Source organism: Cimex lectularius, unplaced genomic scaffold, assembly GCF_000648675.2.
Source record: "Cimex lectularius strain Harlan isolate CLEC.00 unplaced genomic scaffold, Clec_2.1 scaffold243, whole genome shotgun sequence".
NCBI classification, from domain to species: domain Eukaryota; kingdom Metazoa; phylum Arthropoda; class Insecta; order Hemiptera; family Cimicidae; genus Cimex; species Cimex lectularius.
The window spans coordinates 61,368-88,717 of NW_019392791.1; the positions used below are offsets into that span (position 1 = coordinate 61,368).

The 27,350-nt window shown below is 33.1% G+C and overlaps 3 protein-coding genes, 1 long non-coding RNA gene and 1 other non-coding gene across 7 annotated transcripts; 3 read left to right on the plus strand and 2 right to left on the minus strand.

The window, feature by feature from the left end:
* Positions 1-3,368: 3,368 nt before the first annotated feature.
* Positions 3,369-9,504, minus strand: LOC106670973 (synaptogyrin). The gene is made up of 5 exons (XM_014401690.2): positions 9,128-9,504; positions 5,677-5,914; positions 5,458-5,606; positions 5,232-5,391; positions 3,369-4,816 (listed from the first exon to the last, which is right to left on the minus strand). Exons 1-5 carry the CDS (start codon positions 9,230-9,232, stop codon positions 4,782-4,784), a joined length of 687 nt encoding a protein of 228 aa, XP_014257176.1. The 5' UTR covers positions 9,233-9,504; the 3' UTR covers positions 3,369-4,781.
* A 7,070-nt stretch (positions 9,505-16,574) lies between these two features.
* On the plus strand, positions 16,575-18,353 carry LOC106670914 (vacuolar ATPase assembly integral membrane protein VMA21 homolog). 3 transcript variants are annotated; one of them, XM_014401587.2, is made up of 3 exons: positions 16,575-16,778; positions 17,975-18,092; positions 18,156-18,353. In XM_014401587.2, the coding sequence occupies exons 1-3, from the start codon at positions 16,773-16,775 to the stop codon at positions 18,281-18,283; spliced, it is 252 nt and encodes an 83-aa protein (XP_014257073.1). In that variant the 5' UTR covers positions 16,575-16,772; the 3' UTR covers positions 18,284-18,353. The 3 variants fall into 3 exon arrangements, with proteins under 3 accessions (XP_014257073.1, XP_014257072.1, XP_024083661.1); XM_014401586.2 differs by having other exon boundaries at positions 16,579-16,778; positions 18,153-18,353; XM_024227893.1 differs by lacking the exon at positions 16,575-16,778 and adding an exon at positions 16,883-17,321 and having other exon boundaries at positions 18,153-18,353.
* A 221-nt stretch (positions 18,354-18,574) lies between these two features.
* LOC106670948 lies at positions 18,575-27,320 on the minus strand. Its single transcript, XR_001341148.2, has 3 exons — positions 27,253-27,320; positions 20,695-20,835; positions 18,575-18,899 (listed from the first exon to the last, which is right to left on the minus strand). It is a non-coding gene; the product is annotated as an uncharacterized LOC106670948 (long non-coding RNA).
* On the plus strand, positions 21,649-23,156 carry LOC106670947. The gene is made up of 3 exons (XR_002910485.1): positions 21,649-21,666; positions 22,711-22,895; positions 22,956-23,156. It is a non-coding gene; the product is annotated as an uncharacterized LOC106670947 (transcript).
* On the plus strand, positions 23,198-25,315 carry LOC106670946 (xaa-Pro aminopeptidase ApepP-like). Its single transcript, XM_024227882.1, has one exon. The coding sequence runs from the start codon at positions 23,298-23,300 to the stop codon at positions 25,239-25,241; it is 1,944 nt and encodes a 647-aa protein (XP_024083650.1). The 5' UTR covers positions 23,198-23,297; the 3' UTR covers positions 25,242-25,315.
* Positions 27,321-27,350: the final 30 nt, after the last annotated feature.

Genomic DNA, 27,350 nt, shown 5'->3' on the forward strand with positions numbered 1-27,350 from the left:
ATGAAGATTACTATGTTTCCAATTAATTATTTTTTTATCTAAGGTTTTTGGTTGAGATGAAAAATTAGGGTCACAAGTGGGATTTGAACCCACAACCTTCGGCTCTAACTACAACACAGCTGCTCTAACCACTTGAGCTATGGTGGCTTTGATCCACTAGGGTACCAACTTATCATCTCAACCTATAGCCGTTCAAATTTTCCCTCCTTTCTGCCATTTTCAAATGTCATGTAATCAGGGTTTGATTCTCAGCAATTTTTGAAGTGGCCACGGGATGGTGTTAATTAAGTAATTCATTTTTCATCTCAACCAAAAACCTTGGATAAATAATTAATTGGAATAATTAATATGGCCAGTTATGACCACTAAGCAAATATAGATTAATTTAATAATTAATAGAAGTAATTACTTCACTAATAGCTCCCCATAGCCACTTCAAAAGTCACTGAGAATCGAATCCTGATTTCACGACTTTTGAAATTTTATTTAAAAACTTTCCATTAATTAAGGTTTTTAGTTAAGATAAAAAAGTCAGTGTCACGAGCGGGATTTGAACCCACGACCTTCGGCTAGGTACGCCGCTACTCTACCACCTGAGCTATTGTGACCTCGATCCACTCGGACATCAACTCCCCATCTCAACCCCACCTTATGAGTTTTCCCTTCTTTCGCCATTTTTCAAATGTCGTGTAATCGGTTTGGATTACATCCAAATAATCCAAACCGATTACACGACATTTGAAAAATGGCAAAAGAAGGGAAAACTCATAAGGTGGGGTTGAGATGGGGAGTTGATGTCCGAGTGGATCGAGGTCACGATAGCTCAGGTGGTAGAGCAGCGGCGTATCAAGCCGAAGGTCGTGGGTTCGAATCCCTCTCATGCCATTACCTTTTTTTCATCTCAACTAAAAACCTTAATTAATTAACTGAAGTACACTTCACTAAAGCTCTCCGTCGCCATTTCAATTGTCGTCGAGAATCCAAACCGATTACACGACATTTGAAAAATGGCGAAAGGAGGGAAAACTCATAAGGTGGGGTTGAGATGGGGAGTTGATGTCCGAGTGGATCGAGGTCACGATAGCTCAGGTGGTAGAGCAGCGGCGTATCAAGTCGAAGGTCGTGGGTTCGAATCCCTTTCGTGCCATTAGCTTTTTTTCATCTCAACTAAAAACCTTAATTAATTGTAATAATATTTTAAGTTATAGCAATTTAAACTTGTTTCCCCCCCAAATAATATAGCATTCTGTGTTTATTATGGTTTATTTAATATTTTAAAATTGCTTGTTGATCTCCATGAAGAATTTAATGAGCATGAAGACAAATAAAACACTACTACTAATTCTCAACATCATGTGCCATATTGCAGGAAACTTATTTCCATGTTGAATCAGTTGTCTCAATTAGGCAACTGTTGTGAGGGTCGAATGCCGAGTTGTGTCTTTTGAGTTGAGCTGTTTGTCAGTCCACAAATAAACAAAAATATCTACTATTATTAAAACCAAAACACATTATCAATCATTCCTCAAATCGTCTTGAAATTTACGGCGACAGTCCTTCCTTGCCGGTTTGACTTGGGTGTGTTGAGGGTTTAGCATCACCCAAATGGGCAATGTAGAGATTTTGCATAACGGCCCGCTAGTTCAAGTTCACCGTTATATTTAACGTCTTTCAAATAACGTTGACGATATTTGAAGACTTTTTACATAACTAATCACTAAGTTTCCAAAAGAGTTTGTAGTTCATGTTATTGTGTCACATTCTTACGACTCGTACGAATTTTAAAATGTTAATTATAACATAAACAATTGGTTATATTTTTACATATATAATATTGGGATTTACGGAAAATAAAGCAGGTTTTATTTCAATTATCCCTGTATATAATAAACTTTTTACGATTGATGGCTTATTCTTTTGTTCGAGTGTCAACACTTTAATCATCTTCTAAACCAAAATGTTTGCTTACCTCAGTTCCATTTCGTTACTTGGGAATGAACAGTGATATTGAAGATGTTTTGTACTGTGATAAGAAGGATGAATGCTCAAAGTCTGATAAAGATGGTAAGATGATAGAAAGTTTGAATTAAGGAAGGACGAGGAAACAGTCTGGACTGATAAGCCTTTACACTCAATATATACATAAACGTCTTCTTCAAACTTGATTACTCACCTGTCTGAACCTAATGAGAATGCCCGGGGGGGGGGTAACAGATGCAAAAACATTATTTTCACTTTTTGTGACTAATGAAATGAAAGGAAAAATCATTTATCATACTAATTAGAAAACTCGATGCTCAAGTACAGTGAACCTCTCTATTCATTACCTATGTTGTTGGCAGCCCTAGATGGAACTGTAAAGTTCGTCTACCATGACAACAAAACGTTTTATAAAAAGAATAAAAAGGTTTTATTCATGTATAATATTATCATTAAATATTATTTTACAATAAAAATAATTATTGTGAACTTATGTCTACCATATACCTCATCAAAAAGAGGTAGGGTCGTCCAACCCGACTGTGCCGTGTATTTCATCTTAAAACACTGTATGTTTTGAGGGTTAAACATACTTAAAGGTGTAGAGATTAGTGACCGTTAATCGATAGTTATTCAGATATCGTGAGATGCGGTCGGGAGTGATGTAGAACCCCCCTCAAAACCAAACATATATAAACATGAAACAGCAAAATCTCACTGGCACTCTCAACACGACACACAAGGATGGCACAATTACACAGAAGACAAACACTTTGAGTGAGTAGAAATACTTTGTTTGAATATAAAATATATTTTGCATTGTATAAATTCACTTTTCCACATCCTAAATGTATTTGTTAAATGTAAACATTGTTTGTAAATCCCAGGCCTGAAGATGATCTCAATAAAAGATCGAAACGTTGGCACGATAAAGAAAATGTTTTTCTGAAACCTACATCACTCCCGACCGCATCTCACGATATCTGAATAACTATACTTAAAGGATATATCGACAATACACAAACTGGAAAGGAGGATTTAACTGACCGCTAGATTTTGTAGCTTAATGTGGGATTTATTGTGTAATTTATTCCCATGTGTTGTTATATTTATAAATAAAATTTTAATAATAAACTATATAACTAACATTTTAATTAATTTCAACTTTCCATAATTGAAATTAAAAAGCTACCTCCAAAGAACAACTGTGACGTGACATTTGCCTGAGTCTTCTTCTAACTTTACTAAAATTGCAAGGAGAAAAAGTTTTTGCAAGAAGGAACATTCATTCTTAAAAATAAATATTTATTTTTTAACTAACTTTTCTTTTATTATATGTACCACTGTGAGTAGTAAACCATGCCTACGATTACTACTTGATAAAATAATTTTAAAAAAAGTTTTTTTTTATTATAACAAGCTTCATACAATGATTGTTTAATCAATTCTTGTAGATGAAATTCCATTTTGAACATAGCATACCACAGTACTCAAAACATGACATTTAGTTAATATCGTTTTTATTTTTTATTTGAATCAATTTCTTTCATCATGCATAAACTTTTAACAAAAATACCTGACCTATTGTACAGAATATCTGCACAAACTCCACAAATTGGCGTTATGCCTCATATTTTGCATTAAATACACAATTGTACGTTAAATGCTAAGATATAATATATACCTTTAGTAATGTGTTAACAAGTGTAACAGATTCTAACTTTTGTAATGATCATTCATCACAACAATTGTTTATTAACAAAACATACTAAAAAAGTTTTTTTTACACCAATTTTGACTCAAAACTTTTTTCGTATTTTGTATCCTCTCTTAATTTGTAAACAATTCAGCTATATTCTACTTAGCAAACAAAATATATTTATATTTATACATTTTACATTTTCACCAATTTGCAATATTGTCACTTTCTATTTTTACACTACTCTTTTGTTTTACGATTGGGCTTCCTGAAATTAATAAATTGTTTAATATAGCAATAAACACAGTCAACGTGAACTACATCTGTGAAATGTTACTACATAATTAATTTAGAGATCGAAATCTTAACTTTGTATATCTGATTGTGCTAACATATGTTGGTAAATCTGATTGTGTTAAAACTAACTGGTTTATCACTTAAACATATATTATTTATACTAATAATATCTTAATAGTGAGCCCTTTTGCTATAAATAAAGTCCATGTCTATAATATCAATACAGTATATTTTTCACATTGTATTCAATTGTAAATATGGCCTAATAAATAATGACTGTGTATATTTAGAAAAATATACAATCGAACATTACAAATTTACAAATAGTGTTTATTTAAAAAATAAAATGTTTAAATTTTAACAGAACAATTTTTTTTACACAAATATCACAATACACTAATCAATCTATTTATTTCAGGCATAGCCCTTACATTCATAATACAAATATCTTTATACGCATATCAAATAGTGCCTAGAAACAAGTTAACAACATATTTAAGGTTTTTATGTTTATTTGCTTAATACAAAGAAAAGTATAAATTACAATAGAGGGTTTATTTTTCATGAATCTGTAACTGCCTAAATAAACTTATATATTACTAAATGTTAAATCAACTTATTACGTCATTTTTTATTAGTCAATTTGCCTTGTGAACTTTAACAATTATTTAATGTTTAATTTACAAGGAGGGAAAGGGAACCGTTGTAACAACTTGGACTTTGCCTGAACTTTCTTTCTCCTTTCCAGTTAGCTGCTCCTTAGCTAAATATTATAGTTTTGGCGATTGTTAACTGTTCTTTGCATTTAGTATGTTGGTGCTGGATACTCACCTCCTCCTTCTGAAAATTCACATCAGGGTGGAATTACTTTAAGCCAATTTTGATTTTAAGAGATTAATTAATTTGAGATACAGTTTGTTTAATTATAAAATTAACAGAAGAGCCGAGTGGTTAGGGTGTTCGGCGTTATTTGATAAAAGTATTTTCTTAAGTAGTTTGACCCCTTGTCTGTGCTGCCCAATGGGTAGTCAGACGTTATGCCCTTCTGCTTCATGGAATTACTTTACTTTCATTTATAAGAATAATACTGTGTCGAAATCTAATTAGCACTTAAATGCATTTAAACAAAATGTGGTGATTCTGTGAATGAAAAATTGACTAATTGGCTTAAAACACTCAACTTTAATTTTGGCTGTAATTTAATTTGATCAATGAGCAATATTTAATTGTATTAATATGATAAATTTGAACTTACCATCTTGATTCGAGAAAGGTGGATCTTGGTAAGGTTGGTCATCTTGTGAGTATGAAGAATATGCTGCTGCTCCTCCCATCTGTCCTTCTTCAAAGTTTGAAGCAAACATTGCATTGTTCCCTTGAAGATATCGTTGATATGCAAACCATGTCGATCCAGCCTTTAAATGGGATTTTTATTACAATTTAATATATATTTTTCCATTTGGTATCATTAAAATCCTCACCCAAGAAAATACAGAGAAAAATGAGAACACAATGGCTGCAGAGACTTGTGATGTACTAGCATTATTGTCCATCTCCTCATCAAGTTCCATGTTACTCCATTGGTTTGCCAAGTAGCAAAAACCAACAAAAAACATAAAGGCCCAGAAAGCTAAAAACAATGTTTGTTATGAGACAATCTTGTTAAGAAAATGTTCAACTAATTAAACCTTTGAACATACCTGACAACCCAAGATCTAACAATACATAGTGCTTCCTTGTCTTCACAGAAGAAAATTGTCCAAAAAGATATTCACCAACAAGGAAACCAATAGCAGAGAAGGTCGCTAGAAGGGCGATCGATTCTCCATAATGACAAGGTGAGGCTTTTTTGTTGTATAAACAAATTTCTTTTTTATCGACGTTTGAATAGTACCAACCACCAGATGAGATGCATCCAAAAACAATTATTCCAAAGAGCTGTAAATTGCATTAAAGACAGAAAATTAAAAGTAGCAACTTCTTCTAAGATAAGTAAGAGCATAAGAAATTAGGTTGTGTATTACTTTCAATCTTACACACAACTTTTCCGTTAGAATGAAAATTAATTTGATAATCAAATTTTTATTTTTCTGAATACTGATTTTATTGATGACAAAATCTAGTCTACTTAGTTTAAACGTTGGTGGCAATGCAACTTTCGTTAATTATTTATATTATTTATTTTCTTAGGCTGAGCATGGTTCTTTAATACATATTTGATTTTGATGCTATATTTTAGCAGTTTTTTGTTTGTAATTTTGTTTTTATTAATATGAATACGTTCTACACATGTATTTACCTTTTGGTGTGATATTATAGTCTAATTGAATAAAAGTAGTTGTTTACACTGTTTGTGTTTTATAATCGTGCATAAGATAATTTTATTGCGGGAAAACGAGTAGTATTTTGTACTAATCCGTATTTTTTTGTTGTTTTTTTCCCATAGCCCCTAAGATTATAATTGAACGCTTCCAGGTTCCAGGTATTTCTCAATTGAATCAAACAACTTCGTCCTTTTGCGATATTTTGAACAAGTCATAAATATATGTTCGCACGATTCTGTCACTAAGCAAACATCGCACCTATCCAAACTAAGTTTACCCTTTGAACCAGCAGACCCCGAATTTTGAGTAATACGTAGTTAAACCGCGTAAAATGGATCGTTCTAATTTTAACAGGGCAAAAGGACAATTTTTATGAAATATTGTTAACTAAAAAAGGGGAAGAAATTACGATATTGGTCGCAAAATGAGACCTTGACCCGTTGGAACGTCGACCCGAATTTTATGGAGGACAGAGGCAATGAATGTCCGACCATTTACAATGCCAAATCATAGTTAAATCGTAAGACTATTTTGATGTTTATTTTAACGGTTATGATACGATTTTTTTAAAACATTTTTGACAGGCAAGTTTGGCCGACGATTTACGGCGGGACCGGCCAAAAACTTCAGTAATTGAAAATTGAGCATTACTTGAGTAATACCGTGTGTTTAATTTTTCTAGTGCATCAGGGATTTCATCTTTTGAAATTTCAACCAATACGTGAATGTTTTTTCTATAAAATCGAGTAATCGTTGTATGGAATTCAAGTCAAACTTAATTAAGGTCTTATCCAAATAAATTATCATTAATGGCTTGTTGGAGCTATAGCCTCTTTCCATAGTCAGAATCATGAAAAGATACGATTTATGAACGTGACACACAAGTGAATAGCAAGCAAACTTTAACATAGTCATTCACGACCGTCTAGTTTTCTCATGCAGTTATGGGTTTTTCGGAGTCCCATTTTGGCTCAACAAAGGGATAAATCGTGGGAACAACATGGGATCACAATGAAGGCTTAAAACAGAAATTAACTTTGAACTGTTTTGACAATAGTGCACAATGAATGATGTGTTGTGGCAAAGAAAAGAAAAGACCCTGGCGGTTCTCCTTCTGAGAAATGGAAAACTCCAGCTATTTCTTCTCCTGTAGGTTTGTTAAATCTAAGTACAACTATTGGTACACTATCAACAAAACGCTAAATTATGTTAAAACTTTTGTCCTGTACGCTTCAGCATAAGGGTTTTTAGTCAAAATGCCACAAAGAGCTGTCAAAATTGGGCGGCTTAGTTTTTTGTTATTTTCTGGGCATCCAAAACGCACATCCACAGCTTTGGAGGGGTCTATAAGATATAATTGACCGTATGACGGACCCTCCCGTGGCAACAAATCCGATATGAATCGGTGAATCTGCCCTCAAAGTGTTTAACATTGCAGTGCACACATCTAAAATCCATTGAACCTAAGCTGTACTTAGGTCCTCCATCAGTCATAGTTTAATCACTTATTTACCGTTCTCACGTTTATAATTTATACTTTTTACTATTTTCGGAATAAATTTATGTTCAGGGTCTTTGTTTAAACAATTAAGAATGAAAATCCGTAGAGAGGTTCGGCAGTAATTTTGAACGGGCGTTCACAATTATGTATAAAGATATTAATTTAATAAATAATAAATATATTTTCTGTTTATCTTTCAGTTAATTTGGCCGGATGTCTAGGCATAAAACAATAGAAATTGATAGAATAAAGAAGCTATACACCAATATATCTGACTTCCTGTCTTTTCTATTCTTTACGTTGGCTAATTTAATCAGTATAATTGATTGTCTTAATATTCTATTTTTAAATAATACCCATTATTGTCAAACTTTACTCCATAAATGTAAACTATATTTAAAAAAGAATTAACAAGGTTTTGGCTGAGTTAGCTTGAATTTTCCTTTTGTACAAATCCAGGTGTAGAAAAGATACTTACTTATTCATTTGATTAAAGTTATAGTTTGTTTTTGTGTTGTTTTTTTTCGAAAATAAAGGTTTTCCATGATGGTTTTCCTTAGAAAGCGACAGGTAGTAAACCACGCCCACTATTATTTGTCCTTACTTCTTAAGCATTTTCTCTAGGTGATTTATCGTTTTTAATTGTGGGCCGATGGCTTGCAGCCGGTTAATCAATAATTACACAAAAAAGATCGATTTTACCATCAAGCAATATTTTTCATGTAATTTTCGTAATTATGCCAAATAACGTTGAGGTGGAAATTTCAATTATATTAGCATACATTAAATGTTACAAAATTATTGATTTAATTGACAATTTGTGACGTTTTTTGTATAACCAATCGTGTTTGTATAAAATTCACATTAAAAATAATTACAGAGAGTAAAGACAAAATCGTCGTGTATTTACTTTTTTATAGATAGAAATTACCATTATACTGTGCTAATTTTGTTAGGGCGCGAATAGTTTCGAAATGAAATACTTCTTGTTCTTGTCAATGTTATTCGATCGTCATTTAAAAGATCATTAAAATAAGTCAAATAGAAGAAAATGCATGTATTCCTTTTATCCTTGAAGGACTTTTTCTTGGTTCTTCTTCTTCGTGTAATTTTAAAGTGGTTTAGATATTTCTCTGGTTTAAAATTCAAAACCTACGTACTAAACATTTTAGTTCTGCTTTTTTAGATGTTAAAGTTTGTTAGTACCTTAGATTTTTGAGATACTAAGGAAGAGTACATGCAAGTGAAAATCAATATGAGAGCCGAGAGTAGGTCGTTACATCGAGACTTGGAACATAAAAATCATGTTGAAATGGTGGAACTTACGAGGCAGACAGCTTTAACAATAACTTGGTGCCTCTTAGCGAACAGGATCGGGTCGAAGGGGGCGCCAGCCTTTCCAGCCCCGTACGCTCCTCCGGTCACGTCCATCTTTACCACAATTAAATCCCACTGTACATAAACTTGGTGAAGACCCCGTGGCCCGAGGGGGCGGTGGTGTACGGAAAATGGTGGGGCGAGAAGAGTGGCGCGCGCGCTCCTCCCGACCCACTCGATTCAATACTTCACCATTTTCCACCCTTCTCCGCCCCATTCATAAAATTACGCCCCCTCCGCAAATCGAGACACTTCAGAGAAACGGCGAAGAAACCCGCTCAGTTCAATTTGGGCTTACCTTCGTCATACATAAACGATCTGAAAAAAGCCTATGTATGTCGTATGTTAGTTTAATTTCTGAGATAAAATCGGCCGCACCATATGGTAAGGAGAAAGTGAAATAATAACCCGAGCTTGATTCGAAAGAAATTGCTCTAAGCAGAAATGTTTTTAGTATGATATCTACGTGGTATGGTATGATAATAAAAATACTAGGAAGCGGGGTTTGTGCTCCCCAGGCTCTTCAGCCTTTGTCTTATTGTACCTTCCCAGTTCCCTAGTTCAGTGCAATCGACTATTCCTTATTCTCAGAAGTGTTAGATCATTTACTGTTGCTGCAACAATTTCATTCCCTAGGGTTTTCTGTATGTTATGTTAAATCTCCATTGAGCCACGCATTTGAAGATGATACGGGTGGCTGTGTCCTCCTCCTCATTACATAATCTGCAGATGGGATCATCGTTGTATATGCCCATGTTGTGTAGTTGTTTTCTCAGATGCCAGTGACCGGTTAGTAGTCCTACCCGTCCTCTGAGTTTAGCCCTCTCCAACTGCAGAGTGAGTTTACCAGTCTTGGTGAGGGTTGTTTTAACATAAGTTTACTGTGTCTAGTGATGCTAGAGTTCATCCACTTCTCCTTTTGTTTTGTATGAGATGGAGGATTCTGAATTTGTTTTTATTATCCCAAGTGTAGGGTCGGGGCTAATGTATGGTCTACTACTCTACTAATCCTCCTCTGGTCAGTATGTGCTTTTTCGTTACTCAGAATTTCTCCATTCTGTGGCACCCAAGATATCATCAGGTTCATTTTCCCCTGTCTTGGAGATTTTGGATGCATTAACTGTCTAATTTTGATGTGGTTTTTTTACATGCTAATGCTTTAATAGCTGCTTGGCAGTGTAACCTCTTCTAAGATTTTCCAGGGCACAAGCGTTGATGGCATGTATTTCTGCTTGAATGACCGAAGTGGCAGTCAATGAGTTTGACTGCTCATGCTTTGGGCTTGTGCAAAAAATGCCCGACCCGGTTACTTCGTTTGTTTGGACCCATCTATATACCGTATCATTGTATATGACGCCCTCCTGTGTTCTTCACCTCCTTTATAGTCCGTCGAGACTTTATAGGATGCTGTAAAGAATGTTTCCGGGATCATAGTCAGTCCCCATTTCTAAGAATGGGTATCTGATTTTGTTAATTATGGATGTATGCCCGCCACGATATCTACATACAGTAAAACTTTGCTTATCGATACGATACATTATATAAATATCGATATATAATATGAAAAAAGGATAGCTTTTCACTATGTCTCTTTTCAATCTAAATCAAAACAGGCAGGAATCAAAATTAGTTATGGTTGAAGAGATGCCAAGCAATTGAATGCCGTATTCTCAATCCATTTTTATGTACGATATGACTAATTATCTAAACAATGTTATTGCATTACTCCATCATTCTTCTTTAAATTCGTTTTACCTCAAAGAGCGCACTTCAATAAAATTACTGGCACTTAAAGAAAACTATCGTCATTAGGAAGATTTTCATAACTCTAGCGTGAACGGTAACGCTAAATTGATTGAAGTGAGCATGCGCAGATTTATTTAATCTGATGAAATAGCGTCCTACGTTATTTGTCTTAGAATAGATACTTCTTAGCGTGTAGAGTAAAGCCAACGAAGTAGATTTTTGTTGAAGATATTGTCCAATTTAAACAAAAAATATTGTGTTGGCCAGAAAATAATTCAGGTTTACGGTTATAAAATAAAAACAAATACATGATTTTAAACATGTTTTTATTAATCATCCTCCATCACTCTCAATACACTTCTCCTAACATGATAGCAACATTCTCTACACCCTCTGAATAGAATTTTGAGAATTTCTTTATTATTAACGCATTTTCTAACGACTTTTGATTAATATTTTTTTATGCTGTAAAACATTGTCTAAGTGTCCAATTGTCAAAAATGGTAGTTGGTAGGTGAGAGGTCTGGAGAAAAGGTAAGGTGAGGCAGAACGTAATAACCAAGATCCTAATTTTTTGTGTTGTCATATGTGAGGCATGGGGCCAAGAGTTGTCAATTAACAGAATCGACCTTTCCCGATTCACCAAAGATGGCTTCAATAATGCTCATTTCTGGTACATTGCTTCAATTAAAGAGTAATACATTTCGGAATCGATTGTTTCGCCAAAATTCAAGAAGCTGTAGTAAATCAGCTCAAATGAAATCTACCAAAGAGCCACCATCACCTTTTTTTGATGAGTTGCGGGCTTTTTATTTCTCCTTTATCAAGCCACTGTCCAAAATGTCTGTTATAGAGAATCCACATTTCATCACAAGTAAGAATTCAATGCAGAAAAAGGTTCGTTTCGGCAAAAAAGTGTTGCGCAGCGGAAACGTTATGCAAAATCTCTATTGATCAATTTCGTTGATGCTAAACCCTCAACACACCCAAGTCAAACTGGCAAGGAAGGACCGACGCCGTAAATATTAGCTCTGTTTAGTTAGCAAATGCCAATTCAAAAACCATTATGATTCGAGGAATTATTGATTTTTTGGATTTAATAATAGTAGGGATATTTGTTTATTTATAGCCTGGTAATAAATAAAAAGTAGCTGCAGTTAGTATTCTGTACATAAAAATTGTCTTTACTTATTTTCTTTCTCATATCTTTTCACTGCAACTTACGTCATTTGAGTGTTACAGTGATTTTGTTTTAGTTTCATCTCAAGTCTATTATGATTTTAGGGATTATTGATTACTTTGGTTTTAATAATATTAAAGATTTTTGTTTACTTGTGGGCTGACAAACAGCAGTAGTACTCTGCATACAGGAATTGTCTTTTATTTCTTAACTTAAGACATTTGAGTATTACACTGATTTTATGTTTTATGTTTTTGGTTGCACAAACTTAATAAGGATGATTTTTGGCGGTTATTTAATGCATGAGGAACCAAACTTTCGAGCTTTTTCACCTTTCCAATTGTCTTTAAGTGGTTGGCAACTGTCAATTGCTTACTGAAAGTCTTTCTGCAAGTTTTCGAACATTGTTCTGGGATTATCTTCGACCATTGTTCTGGGATTATCTTCGACCAAAGCTCACAGAACCACACCATCTAAGGAAAAAATCCTTCCTTCCAAGGCTAAAATATCCCTCTCCCACATATTTTTTAACCATCTCTGAACTGTTCTAATTCACACTGCCATCGCCCTAGGGTTCATTAACGTTTCTGGCACCGTTCCGACCGAGTTTAAACTCGTAAAACCAAATTACGCAAAAATCACGCGTTGACATCTTAGTAAAGACTGAATTATTCCCAAGTAACGAAATGGAACTGAGGTAAACAAACATTTTTGTTTAGAAGATGATTAAAGTGTTGACACTCGTACAAAAGAATAAGCCATCAATCGTAAAAAGTTTATTATATACAGGGATAATTGAAATAAAACCTGCTTTATTTTCCGTAAATCCCAATATTATATATGTAAAAATATAACCAATTGTTTATGTTATAATTAACATTTTAAAATTCGTACGAGTCGTAAGAATGTGACACAATAACATGAACTACAAACTCTTTTGGAAACTTAGTGATTAGTTATGTAAAAAGTCTTCAAATATCGTCAACGTTATTTGAAAGACGTTAAATATAACGGTGAACTTGAACTAGCGGGCCGTTATGCAAAATCTCTACATTGCCCATTTGGGTGATGCTAAACCCTCAACACACCCAAGTCAAACCGGCAAGGAAGGACTGTCGCCGTAAATTTCAAGACGATTTGAGGAATGATTGATAATGTGTTTTGGTTTTAATAATAGTAGATATTTTTGTTTATTTGTGGACTGACAAACAGCTCAACTCAAAAGACACAACTCGGCATTCGACCCTCACAACAGTTGCCTAATTGAGACAACTGATTCAACATGGAAATAAGTTTCCTGCAATATGACACATGATGTTGAGAATTAGTAGTAGTGTTTTATTTGTCTTCATGCTCATTAAATTCTTCATGGAGATCAACAAGCAATTTTAAAATATTAAATAAACCATAATAAACACAGAATGCTATATTATTTGGGGGGAAACAAGTTTAAATTGCTATAACTTAAAATATTATTACAATTAATATATTATTACAATTAATTAAGGTTTTTAGTTGAGATGAAAAAAAGCTAATGGCACGAAAGGGATTCGAACCCACGACCTTCGACTTGATACGCCGCTGCTCTACCACCTGAGCTATCGTGACCTCGATCCACTCGGACATCAACTTCCCATCTCAACCCCACCTTATGAGTTTTCCCTCCTTTTGCCATTTTTCAAATGTCGTGTAATCGGTTTGGATTCTCGACGACAATTGAAATGGCGACGGAGAGCTTTAGTGAAGTGTACTTCATTTTAATTCATTAAATTCACTAATTTCGTGGTCCGCTTGACCAATTAATACATTACAATTAATTAAGGTTTTTAGTTGAGATGAAAAAAAGTTAATGGCACGAGAGGGATTCGAACCCACGACCTTCGGCTTGATACGCCGCTGCTCTACCACCTGAGCTATCGTGACCTCGATCCACTCGGACATCAACTCCCCATCTCAACCCCACCTTATGAGTTTTCCCTTCTTTTGCCATTTTTCAAATGTCGTGTAATCGGTTTGGATTATTTGGATGTAATCCAAACCGATTACACGACATTTGAAAAATGGCGAAAGAAGGGAAAACTCATAAGGTGGGGTTGAGAAGGGGAGTTGATGTCCGAGTGGATCGAGGTCACGATAGCTCAGGTGGTAGAACAGCGGCGTATCAAGCCGAAGGTCGTGGGTTCGAATCCCTCTCGTGCCATTATCTTTTTTTCATCTCAACTAAAAACCTTAATTAATTGTAATGTTTAATTGGTCAAGCGGACCACAAAATTAGGGAATTAAAATATTATGTTTGAGAAAAAGAACCTAGCATGTATAAACAATATAATATTTGTTTATGTGTGGTGTTTAGTGATTATTTTAATATTTATAGATAATAAAGGCAAGATGGGAACAAATTGACAATAATAGGTAAAACATTTAATCAGCATAATTATTCATAAATTTAAGTTTAGTTAATGTTATATTTAATGGATATTATTGAAATACAGAAAATTATTATTCAGTTAGTATTATTTATTTTCTGAACAATTTTTATTTGTCTATTAAAAATGACCTTATTTTTAGACAGTTAATAAATTCAAAGACAAGTTTTTAATATTTTGCATATTGTCCTTAGTAATAAATGGTTTACTGTTGTCAATCAAAGACAGATAGATAGTTCATATATGACATAAACTATAATAACAATAAAGTATAGATTTTCTAACAATTTAATATAGTGCTGATTTGTTTTGGCTTTATTATGTATTCATTAGATTTCATGGTCCGATTGACCAAATAACATCTTTCAATTAATTAAAATTGGCAAAAAGGAGGGAAAATTCAAAAGGTTGGGTTGAGATGGTAGTTGGTGTCTGATCGGATCGAAGTCACAATAGCTCAAGTGGTAGAGCAGCGGCGTATTTAGCCAAAGGTCATGGGTTCAAATCCCGCTAGTGACACTGACTTTTTATCTCAACCAATACTTTACATAAAAATTGATTAATTGAAAGGTTTATTATGTATATTATATTTTTATAGCTAATTTTAATTTGATATTTACTCTTAATTGGGAAATATTTTTATTTTAATTTCATTATATTATTTAAGCTAAATAGTTTTTTTTAAAAGGTTAAATAGGTTTTTTCAATATTATTTACATAATTATTTGGAGGTCGTGAGATGCGATCTGGTGTAACGTAGGTTTTAGAAAAACCTTTTATTTATCGTGCCAACATGTTGATCTTTATTGAGATCATCTTCAAGGCTCAAAATATTTGTTTTACATGTAGATGTGTCATTCTTGTCTGTCATGTTGAGAGTGCCCAATTATTTAAATAACAGAATCCCCAGATTTCAGTGTAGTAAAAAAATCTGTTCATAGTAAAATATGTATCAAAAGATTCTGACACCCTCCCTGCTCCAGACTGGTGCTCATGTATTAGCATATAAATTTCTTATTTTATGTACAAGTTTTACTTGATTCCGTACTTAGATTGGACTAACACATTGGACCACTTGACATTGGAATAACATAATTTGACATCTTGGAATTGAGTTAAACGTAACCATAAAAATCTATGAAAAATGATAAGATGTATTTCTTTTATTGTTTTCATTTTAGCTGCACCAAATTTTCTAAACTAAAAATATAGTATAAGGTAGAGCTATTGTTGAAATTCTATTCAGAATTCTGTAATTACATTGTATTTCTCTAACCGTTTAATTACTTTAACTTTTGAAATCACTAACTATACCATATAAATTTGTTTAAAAGTGACCTGGTAAACAAGCTAACCAGCCTTCAAAGCACTAAGCTCAAACATCATTCCAGTTCCAAGATGGTGTTGAACTGCAAAACCAAACTAAATATGTTAGGTATGCAGAACAAAGTCGCCTCTGCTAGGCCCCAGGACATGTGGGAGTAGAAGGCAACAAGAAAGTGGACACCCTTGCAAGAAATGGGGCTGCTATACAGTTGATAGGACCCGAACCCTTCTGTGGCATAGGAAGGCACCCTATCAATGAGTACCTCAAACAGAAGGATAAAAAGAAAATGAGGGAAAACTGGAACTCGTTGGACACAAACACTCCAAGAACCTCCTAACAAATTTTGGAGGGAAAGAAGTAATAGAATGTATCAATGGAAGCAGGAAAAAAACTGTGAATTCTAACAGGACACTGCAAACCAAACAGACATTTAAAGAAGATGGCAAAACCCAACACGGCACGTGCGGATTCTGCAAAGTAGCAGAGGAGATACCAACACACCTATTAACTAACTGCGGTGCTACATTTACCCACAGGAGGATGTGCTTTGGGACGTACAATGTAACTGTGGAAGAAATTCAACCACTGAAACCAAGCCTACTAATCAAATTCCTTGATGAATTAGGACAATAATTGATAATTATAATTATATAATTATGTTTAAACACGTTTACTTCAGTGACGTAATGGATTATTTTTTAAGGGAGGGGCCTCAAGGAGGTTACTTGTATTCTTGTACTTGCGCTGATTGTTTACAAATACTTTCTTTTTTTCTTCGGCGTATTGTACAAATTAACTTTTACCCATGCAATATTCATTTAGGAGAATTTTAGAAAATAAGTTCTAGTTTGTTTCTGAAAGCATTTTTGTCCGCGGGTTATTTTATTAAAGGTATTTGTGTAGAAAGACATCATAATGGATGTGAGTATGAACACGGCACGCTTATTAATTACTTAATAAATGCAGTTGACACATTAAAATCACATTTAAAAAAACTTAGGAATTGAACGGCCCCAGATTTGTAAATTCTATGTGTTTTTGAAGATTTATTTATAAAAAAAGTCCATCTCCCAATTGTTCATTTTTAAACTCTTAAAGCTTTCACTAGATCGACTTGAAAGGCTGAGCCACGTGTGGGATGTTTTTGTTTAACAATTGTTCTTAATCACAAGTTTGTACTATGCCACAAAAAGCTTTATGGAAATACGTCTCAATGCGTTTGCAGTAACTTAAGTAAAAGAAGTTACTAATTTTCAGTGGATGAAACTTTTTATCAATTTCAACTTCGTGTTAATCTATCTCTGTTCTTCTTTTAACAACTGAACGACCCGTTTTAAGTCAAGTAGGCCTTGTTAGCACATAATTTCTGTGTGACATTCCTGAAAATGAAAATGACATCGAGGTATGAAACTTCGATAATAGTGCCACATTAAAGGAAAATTTGGTCTTCAGTACACTCAATGTGTAAGTTGTTTGGACATTTGTAGTTTGAAAAAAATTGCAAGTGTCATTAAATTGTAATACGACTACTGGTTAGGGGTCATCCCTCTGTAATACACTAATTTACTAAAACATAAATAAATCTATGCAATCGAGTTGCTGTACTGCACCAATCCTTTAGTCTCAATCTTGCTCTTTTAAACTACCATGTCTTCCGAGTAATAATGGGAAAAACTGCAAGACTTAAAAATAGATTTTTCCAATCAAAACTTAAGTTGTATTGCTACGGAATTAATTTCTCCTCTGTATGGCTCTTAAGTATCAAATGTTGTGGCCTGTATTCTCATGATCACAAATAATTGGTTGAAAATAAAAAAATTAATTTTTTATTGCTTCATTTATGGCTCTTTTATTATAACTAGTTTTAACAAGGAAAAAACCTACAATCTACAGATTATCTATCTATACCTAGGGGTAAAAGAGGTGTCTATAAGGCCTTCTACACCTAGACCTAAGTAAATCTGTAGTGCTCTCTTATTAGGCCTAATTAAATCATATATTGGAAACATTATAACAATAGTGTAACTATATCCCTTTTTTTAATATTATTATTGCAATATTTTTCATTTAAAATGTTTTATGCTACTTATATTAAGTTGAATGTCCGATTGTTTTAGCCGGGGCTTCAAGAGATGACTGATTTCAGAGTATTCAGGACGGTGTTTTACTACTGCATTGTCATTATTACGTTGCCGGTGGTAACGTTCTTCGGTTCGAAAGTATTCATATTTGAAGGTATTGATGAATATCTTAGGTTATTTTTATATTATCGCTTAAAATTTGTATTTCTTACAGCAGTGATGGGTCTTTCAAATGTGCCAAGCAATGTATATTCAGCGATTAGTGCAATTGCAGTGCTTCATGTGGCGTTGGGGATGTACATCTATAGAGCGATAGCCGAAGGGAAACCTAGCAAACAGGATTAAATGTTTTCCCCTGCTTGATTTATTTTATATAGTTCCAACTTTCATTTCAAATATATTTTGTTGAATTCTTTCTCTGTGCAAATTCCTATAGGTAATAAAGTATATATAAAAACAAAAAATGTTATTAATTTATGCTAATCAAATGACTGGTTAGTTAAAAAAATACATTGTAAATATATGTATATGACATCTTAAATAAATTATTTTATTCTTCATATTGTTTTTAATTTAAACCAGATTTATGAATAAGTAAGACTGGTGATGAAATGATAGTCAAAAGATATCATTTTTATTACCAAGCTTTTAGCAATTACATCAAGTATATACACTCAGATTCATAAATTTGAACATAAAAACTAGCCTGAACACCAGGAAAACGTTAGAAAGATCAGTAATTTGTAAGTTTGTATAGTAAATCCTTCACACAGGTTTCATTATTATTCTCCATACAATAATTATATTATCTACTAATACATATTACAGGGACTGTCAAGTAGTTAAATAGATCCCGTAGTCATGGGTTCAATTCCCACCGTCACATCTAGACTTTTTTTCTGATTTTTAATTCACCAGTTGATGGCCACAATGAAAAGTGACACGACGAAAAAGAACATATCTGAAACAAAAATGCATTTACAAGCATACATTTTTTTTAATGTAATAGTACTTCATTTCATATATAATGCATATGCAACACATATTTAAATTATTAATACCTAATTACATAAAAAACAATTTGTGTGAGTACAAATACTTTTATTAAACCTAAAATTTCCATATTGTGTACATCATTGTATAAATTCATTTTCACATCTTACATGTATTTTATAATTTAAATATTGTGTACAAATTCCAGGCCCTGAAGATGATCTCAATAAAGATCAAAACATGGGTACAATTAACAAAATGTTTTTGTAAACTCACGTCACACCAGACCGCATCTCACGATCTCTAAATAATCATTAATGGTCACTAAACACCACACATTATTAATACTACTGAGTTTCCATTTCCTTTGTTCAATAAACACAAATTGATATTTTTTTTTGCAGGAAACAAGTTTTCGTGGTGTAAAATAACATAAATCGCACATGGGTTAATTTTGTCTTGTAATACAAGCACTTTTTATTAAGATATGGTAAAATTTCAGAAATATGGTTTTTTTACTAGTATTTTCTCCAAAACATTTTAAACTGCATACAATACATCAATATTTTAAATTGGTATTAATATGTACGGACCGATTTACATTGATTTTATCATGTTAAATAAGGGGACTTGATATAATTATTCACACGATTATACACGAAGATAAGGTCAAGATAAATTCTTCTCTTTTCCAAAGTTAAGATATCAAAGGAATCCAAAATATTAAAGTAGTCATGTATAGCCCAGGGAATTTTAAGTAACTTAGAAATGTATTCTGAAGCCTTTCTATTTGTTGGATTTGTGAATCATAATTTAGGGTACAAATTACACATGAATAATTGAGATTCATTCTAACAAAGGATCTGTAAATAATTTTTAAGATTGTCGAGTCAGTGAATTCACTGGTTAGCCTGATGATGTCCCTGCGAGCTCATTAGGATGTATTTGTGATAAGGGTGATGTGAAAATTGAAATTCAGTTTACTATTGAAAATAACACTGAGATCTTTCAGTTCGTAATCTATAGTGTAATCGTAATTGATAGGATAGGTTTTACAAGTATATGTGGCAACATTGCATTTCTTAATATTCAGCACCATTGAATTCCATTGACACCATTCATGAGTAGAGTTCAGGTCAGACTGGATATCAAGACTACGTTGAAAGGTTCTGATGGTTTTATAAAGCTTCAAATCATCGGCATAAAGAAGGAAATTACTATTCTTAATATAACATTTTAAGTCATTAATATTTTTTAAATAAGTTTATTTTTCATTTATTTATTTTATTTTTATTTATTTATTTATTTTAAGGTGAAAAACTGCTCAGTTTTCATCATCTAATGAACTTTTTTGGTTTCTCTGAGGCGAAGTATTCCCCATTGCCAGAGCAGGAAGGAACAAGTTCCCACATCCAGCCCCTTATGGCTTTCATTTACACACACCTAATTTAGCCAGCAATGGTGCAGAATATTTAAATATTTTTGGAAAATTCTGAGCCTTCTCAAGGATTTTACTTTGATCTGACCTAACGTTTCAATCAAGGAACAGGGAATGGTAGGTTTGGGGACATAAATACATTGATTTGGAGGACATAAAAGTGGGCTCCATTCAAAATATCCACACATTGGGAGAGAGGTTTTTGTCATGAGTCAGTCTGGTGTGTCCTAAGTATAATCTGCAAATGACACTTCATCCCATTTATTGGCTTGGGAAGAGATTGACCATGGTTTGGAGTCATTCTTGACCATTCTAAGTTTATTACCTGTTTTTCTCTTCCACGCAGAATCTCATTCTTAAAGTCCTTCCTTTTTAAAGCAGCACTTAAATCCTTTGTTTCCTGCATGTTTAATGCCACCTTCGCAGCCAATAACTGCCAATTCATTATCCTTAATCCCTATGTGACCTGGAATCCAAAGAACGAAACAGAATTCCTTTTCACATAGAGATTGTACATGATCTCCCAGATATCTTGTATGGGAATGGAGGAGGAATTGTCCCAATTATCACAAAATCTTATATAAGTTTTTTGGTACAATTCAATTTAATGCTTGTGCAGTAGCCATTAATTCTACGTTGAAAATGCTAAAAAGTGATAGTAGTCTAAAGTTATTAGTACATAGATTAAATAGTATGAGTGAAAGATGTCCGCCTTGTGGACATGTAGCGTTGAAAAAAAGTCGTTTATTTTCATGTTTATTTTGTTTATTTTCAGAAAGATAAAATTTAAACCACTTTAGTGACAGAGTAGTAAAGCATATGGAGTCCAATTTTTTATCTATAAGTAGATGATTGAACATTGATGTACATATATGATTTTGAATTTTTTCATTATTAATCAGAATCTATTGGCATTTAATGAGAAATACCCATTAATGAACTGTAGAAATTAGTTTGTAAGATTTGTTTAACATTCGCCCCTACAGGAGTTATATCAATTCTGATAGTACTGGCAATAGTCACTCGGTACGCCAAGAACAAGTATTCCAGTAGTAATTTACTTAAAATAGCAAAATGGGATTGTTTTTATTTTAATATCACATATACGCAGCTAATAGTTCAAATTAAAATTAGGATTCAAATAATAAATTGTGTAGATCACAAAGGTAAGAAAGATAACTAGATTTAGTCGTTTATCGCTTTGTTCACCAGGTTTTCTCACATTACAGCTGACTTGTGTTCTTAGTTCTACTCTTTTCGAGTTCTCCTACCGTCGAGAATATACGTCTTTTTAAAAGTAAGATTCATTTTTTTTCTTAAAATGCGGTAGCTATAAAGTTTTGAAAACTTTCACATATTAATATTCATTTAATTTCTTATTAATGAAAACAATTTTGTTCCCTAAAAGATCCGTTCGATATAGCATCTATTTCATAACTTTTTGGGCCTATCTGTGCTGAGGAAAGTCAAGGCGTTTAGTACGAATTAGTTATATATTCACAAATATTATAGTAGCTGCCAAATTGTTCAACATTAACATTTTAATTGATTTGTTACTTTTTTGCAAAGTATGGTTGAGTTGAAAAATTAATATATTAATTTATATAGGTTTAGTGGTCATAATTGATCATATCAATTATTTCTATTAAATATTCTTTTTATCTAAGGTCTCGGCTGAAATGAAAAAGTAAGTGTCACAAGTGGGATTCAAACCCATGACCGATGGCTTTTTCGTCTCAACCAAGACCTTAGGTAAAAAGAATAATTAATTGAAAAATTAATGTCATTAGTGAAATCTTGTAAGTTCAAACAGCAGCATCGAGATTAGTACCACCGCACTCTACTACTTCAACTATCATGACTATTCTCCTCAAGACACCAACTAATCATCTCAACCTTCAACTTTTACATTTCCTTCTTTTCCACCAATAATAAAATATTGAGTAATCATATAATTTTCAGTGATATACAAATCAGCCATAAAGAGTTGTTTATAATTATATTAATAAAATTTGGTGCAATTAACCAAAGTAATTATTTTAATGGCCAAGTATGGTTGAATTTCCAAACTTAGTGTCACAAGCAGAACTCGAACCCATAGACAATTGGGGTCAGTACCCATCTTGTTTCTAAAGATAACTCTCAAATTCATCAATTTGTCAATCACTTAATAATGTGCAAAGCTTTATAACAAATCTAACAACTTTCTGAGAACAACTCAGTTCTTTGAAAAAATATTAACACATAATAAAACAGTTAAAAGTTGAATATAAAATTTAAATATGTTTACTAAAGTTTGTAAGTTTGTTAGAAAGTTAATGCTTGTTTATAACAATTTCAGGTAAAACATATTCAAGATGAGTGACTCAGCTGCAAAAGGACGTCCCATGAGATTTCCTTATACAATGACAGCCAGAATTGCTCAATTTCCATACAAATTTTACTGGAATAAAAATTGGCTCTTCAAATATTACATCTTAGGCTTTCTTGTTTCAATACCAATTTTCAACAAAATTGGAAATGCCAGTAAGTGGTATGTAAATTGTTGTATGGCATATGAATGATTTTTTTGTCGATTGTTTTCAGGTTATAGTCCTGAGAATGTGAAGATGTGGGAGGAAATTCGAAGGAAGCGTTTTTCAGGAGAACATCATTAATATTTACATATATATGTAATTCATTAGTAGTAGTTTGGATGCTGAACTTGAAGAAAACAAAAATACAACCCAAGAAATCAGTTTAAATTGTATGAATGATTAAAGTAAATAAATTTCTGTAAGACAGTTATATTTGTGCATTTATTTTTATTTTATTTTTTACAGCATTCACCAAACATATGATTAAAATAACAAGAAAAAAAATCAAATTCAAATTAACGACAGTAGTACAGAGCACACATTACATTAACTTTATTTTGCACGAGTGAACATGTTTCAAAATATTGAACTTGATTCAGTTAGAATGCAAGATCTGGATGCACTTCCCCTCCTTGCGTATCCTAATGAGTCACATATCGCACAACAGAAACTATTAACTTCTATCCGGCAGATGTTTCGTTTTTTTCGTGTATCTGATTATCCACTGTGTGCATATATTATTCCAAATCAAAACGAACACATGACTGAATATCTCGCAGAATGCGATAAGCGGTTGGAATATATAAGTGGTTTTTCTGGCAACGTGGGAACCGGTGTTATAACTAAAATGGAAGCTCTTCTATGGACTGATCTCAGGTACTTTTATCAAGCTAAAGTAGAGCTTTTTAGAGGGTGGAAACTCATGAAATCAGGCTACCCTGATGTGCCTAACGAAGTCGAATGGCTTGGACAAAATCTCTCACCTGGTGCTATAGTAGGCTGCAATCCAAAATTAATGCCATATCCCCTTTGGAACTCTTTACAAGATGGATTAGCAAAATACAAGATAAAACTTGTAGCTATAAGTACTAATTTTGTTGACAATGTATGGATAGACCATCCTGAACCACCGTGCAATTTATTAAAAACAGTACCCGAACAAATGTCTGGAATGACTTCTATTGACAAAGTCTTGGATGTTCACCTGAAGATGCGAGAAAATGAAGCTGATATGTTGATTATCACTGCATTGGATGACATCGCATGGTTATTAAATTTACGTGGAAGTGATATTCCTTACAATCCTGTTTTCTTTGCTTTTGTCGCCATTACTTTCAACAACACTTACTTATTTTTTGATAAGAAAAAGTCCCATCTCAAAATAATGAATCACATAAGGAAGGAAGGTCTCGTCAATTTGCACCCCTACAATAAGTTTTACACTTTTGTAAAGAAAATACTCGAATCAGACAAAGCTGGTATTAAAAAAGTTTGGATCCCCAATTCGACCAATTACTATCTGTACAACTTAATTCCAAGTGAAAAAAGAATCTGTGCCTGTAGTCCGATCCAGATATTAAAAGCTGTGAAAAATGAAGTCGAATCACAGGGGATGTTAAGAGCTAGCATACGAGATGGAATAGCATTATGTCAATTTTTCCAATGGTTGGAAGATGAACTAAAACATGGGGCAGTGTCAGAAATTGATGCAGAAGAAAAATTGGAAAAATTCAGGAAGCTGGAAGAGTTTTATGTCGGACCCAGTTTTCCAACTTCATCTTCTTCAGGTCCACACACAGCTATGCCACACTATGTCGCAAACAAAAATAGTAATCGCATGTTGGCAGCTGATGAAATGTACATGTGTGACACCGGTGCTCACTATGCGGATGGGACTACCGATGTTACTAGAACATTTCATTATGGCGAGCCAACTCCATTTCAGAAAGAATGCTACACCCGCGTGTTCAAAGGGTTGGTGCAATTGACAACTTGTACTTTTCCACAGAAGATCAAAGGAAACGTTTTGGACTGTCTTGCTAGAAAATTTCTTTGGGATATCGGCCTTGATTACGGACATGGGACAGGTCATGGCATCGGGTGTTTTCTCAATGCGCACGAAGGCCCGATGGGAATCTCTTGGAGGCCATATCCTGACGATCCTGGCCTAGACGAAAACATGTTCCTGTCCACCGAGCCCGCTTATTACTGTGAAGGAGAGTTTGGCATGCGAATTGAAAACACCGTTCAAATTGTAGCGGCGACAACTCCTTATAACTACCAAGATAAAACATTCTTAACATTCCAAGCCGTAACATTATGTCCAATTCAGACAAAAATGCTAATTGAAGAATTGCTGACTGTTGACGAGTTGCTATTTCTAAATGCTTATCACAGGGATGTGCACGATAAACTAGCTCCAATTTTGAAAAAGCGAGGACTTCTTCATGTCTATGAATGGCTTGTAAGAGAAACAGCTCCATTCGGAACATTGCCACCAATGGATGAAACATAGAGGCAAAATAAATCATTTTCAAAACAAAAAATACATTTGTGGTTAAACATAAAATTTTGAGTATTATTAATTTATTTAAATTTAATCAGATGTAATGTTTTAGTAGTGATTTAGTTTTAAACTATTGTTTTACTAAATATGATACAAAAGTTTAGGAAACTAATATAAATTTATTTTATGTATGCAAGAGGCAGCAAACAGAGATACACTGTTAAAACGTTAAATTAAGTTGAAGAGGATCAGAAGGAGGTCAACTGGTAACAATGTTCCTTCTGATCCTCTCCATCTAAATTATTAATTGTAGGTTGATCTAAACTTAATTAAAAATTCATTAGATTTTGTGGTCCGATTGACCAAGTGACATCTTTCAATTAATTAATCCTTCTGTAAGGTATTGGTTGAGATAAAAAGTCAGTGTCACGAGCGGGACTCGAACCTACAACCTTCGGCTAAATACGCCGTTGCTCTAATTAACTAAAATGTTGAAATATATATGACAAAGACAGCAAAAATAGACGGACCAAAATGTTAATGTTAATCCACACAACACAATTGGATAATACCAACTAATTACCCTGTAGTAATAGTTTTAGCCAATGAAAAGATAATTAAAATAGAATAATTGGAATATTATATTTTATACGCTAATATCTTAAAGCCATTGGCTTAAGATAAGCATGATTCTGAATTGGAAATCTTGAAATCCCAGTTTTTTGATGTTGGAAATGCTCTATTAAAAGTCATTAATGTCAGTTCTGGAGTGCCACAAGGACACCATTTATCCCGTTACTTTTTAAAATTCTTTTAAATGACATTTCAAAGTGCCCTACCTCATACCAATAATTTCAAGCCCTATAACCTAAAAATATAAGGTTTTAAAATCATTACCTGACTATGATATTGTTCAAACAGAATTAGGAAATTTAGTCAAAAGGTGTGGTACAAATAGTTAATAAATACAGAAAAATGTAATATTGTTAGTTTCCGTAGGAAGCTAAACCCTATTAATTATAATGAATAATGAACTTAACTGAAAAATTTAGCCAAGTATAAGACATAACTCACTTATATAGAAAACAAAAAGCATTAAGTTAAAAATTAAATTCATGAACTAATTCATATCTGTAATTCCAGGCGTGACGGGCATATTGGATAAGTTCTTTTGGGTATTTTGAACGATACAAGAAATAATCAAATTTTATATAAACAGAAACATCATAAATGGAGTCGACAGATTTCACCCAGGATTGAACACTTAGCTAGAAAAGTAGTAATTTTGATCACACCCAAGAGAAAATTGTGACAATAGTAAATATTTACTTTAAAAACACAAAAAAAAAACAAGAGTGCCCACTTTCGTGACTCTCAGTGTAAAAAGGGCACCCTGTATAAAATTAAATTATTCCCTACCTCATACCAATAATGAAAATCCTGTTAAAATAAGGAAAAAAAATTAGATAACCCAATACCAAAAACCAACATAGAAAACAAACCAAATTGGTGTCTCAAAATAAAAATTATACTGATTGCAAGTATTTACTAAAAACACAAGAGTGCCCAAAAATTAAATTATTTCTTTACCCCATATCAGTAATAAAATTCCTGTTAAAATAAGAAAATAAATTACATAATCCAATATAATAAACCAACACAGAATCAAGCAAACCAAATTGGTGTCTCAAAATAAAAATTATAACAATTGCAAGTATTTATTACAAAAACAAGAGTGCCCAATTTTTTTGCCTCAGAGTAAAAAGGGCACCCTATATAAAATTAAATTATTCCTTTACTTCATATCAATAATGAAATTCCTGTTAAAGCAAAAAAATAATTCAGATAAGTCAATATCGAAAACCAACATAGAATCAAACAAACCAAATTGATGTCCAAAATAAAAATAATAACAACGGCAAGTATGTATTTATAAAAAAAGAGGGTGGCCACCTTTTTGCTTCACCGTGTATAGTGTTTAGTTTGTTCGTTTGACCATCTTTTCTTTGGGATTGTTTACCTCTAGTGACGTTCAGGAGATGTTTTTGTTCTTCTTTCAACTGGTGCAGACCCCGTGTACCAATTGTCTCCAGAAAGGTAGCCTTGCGCCACTGTTAA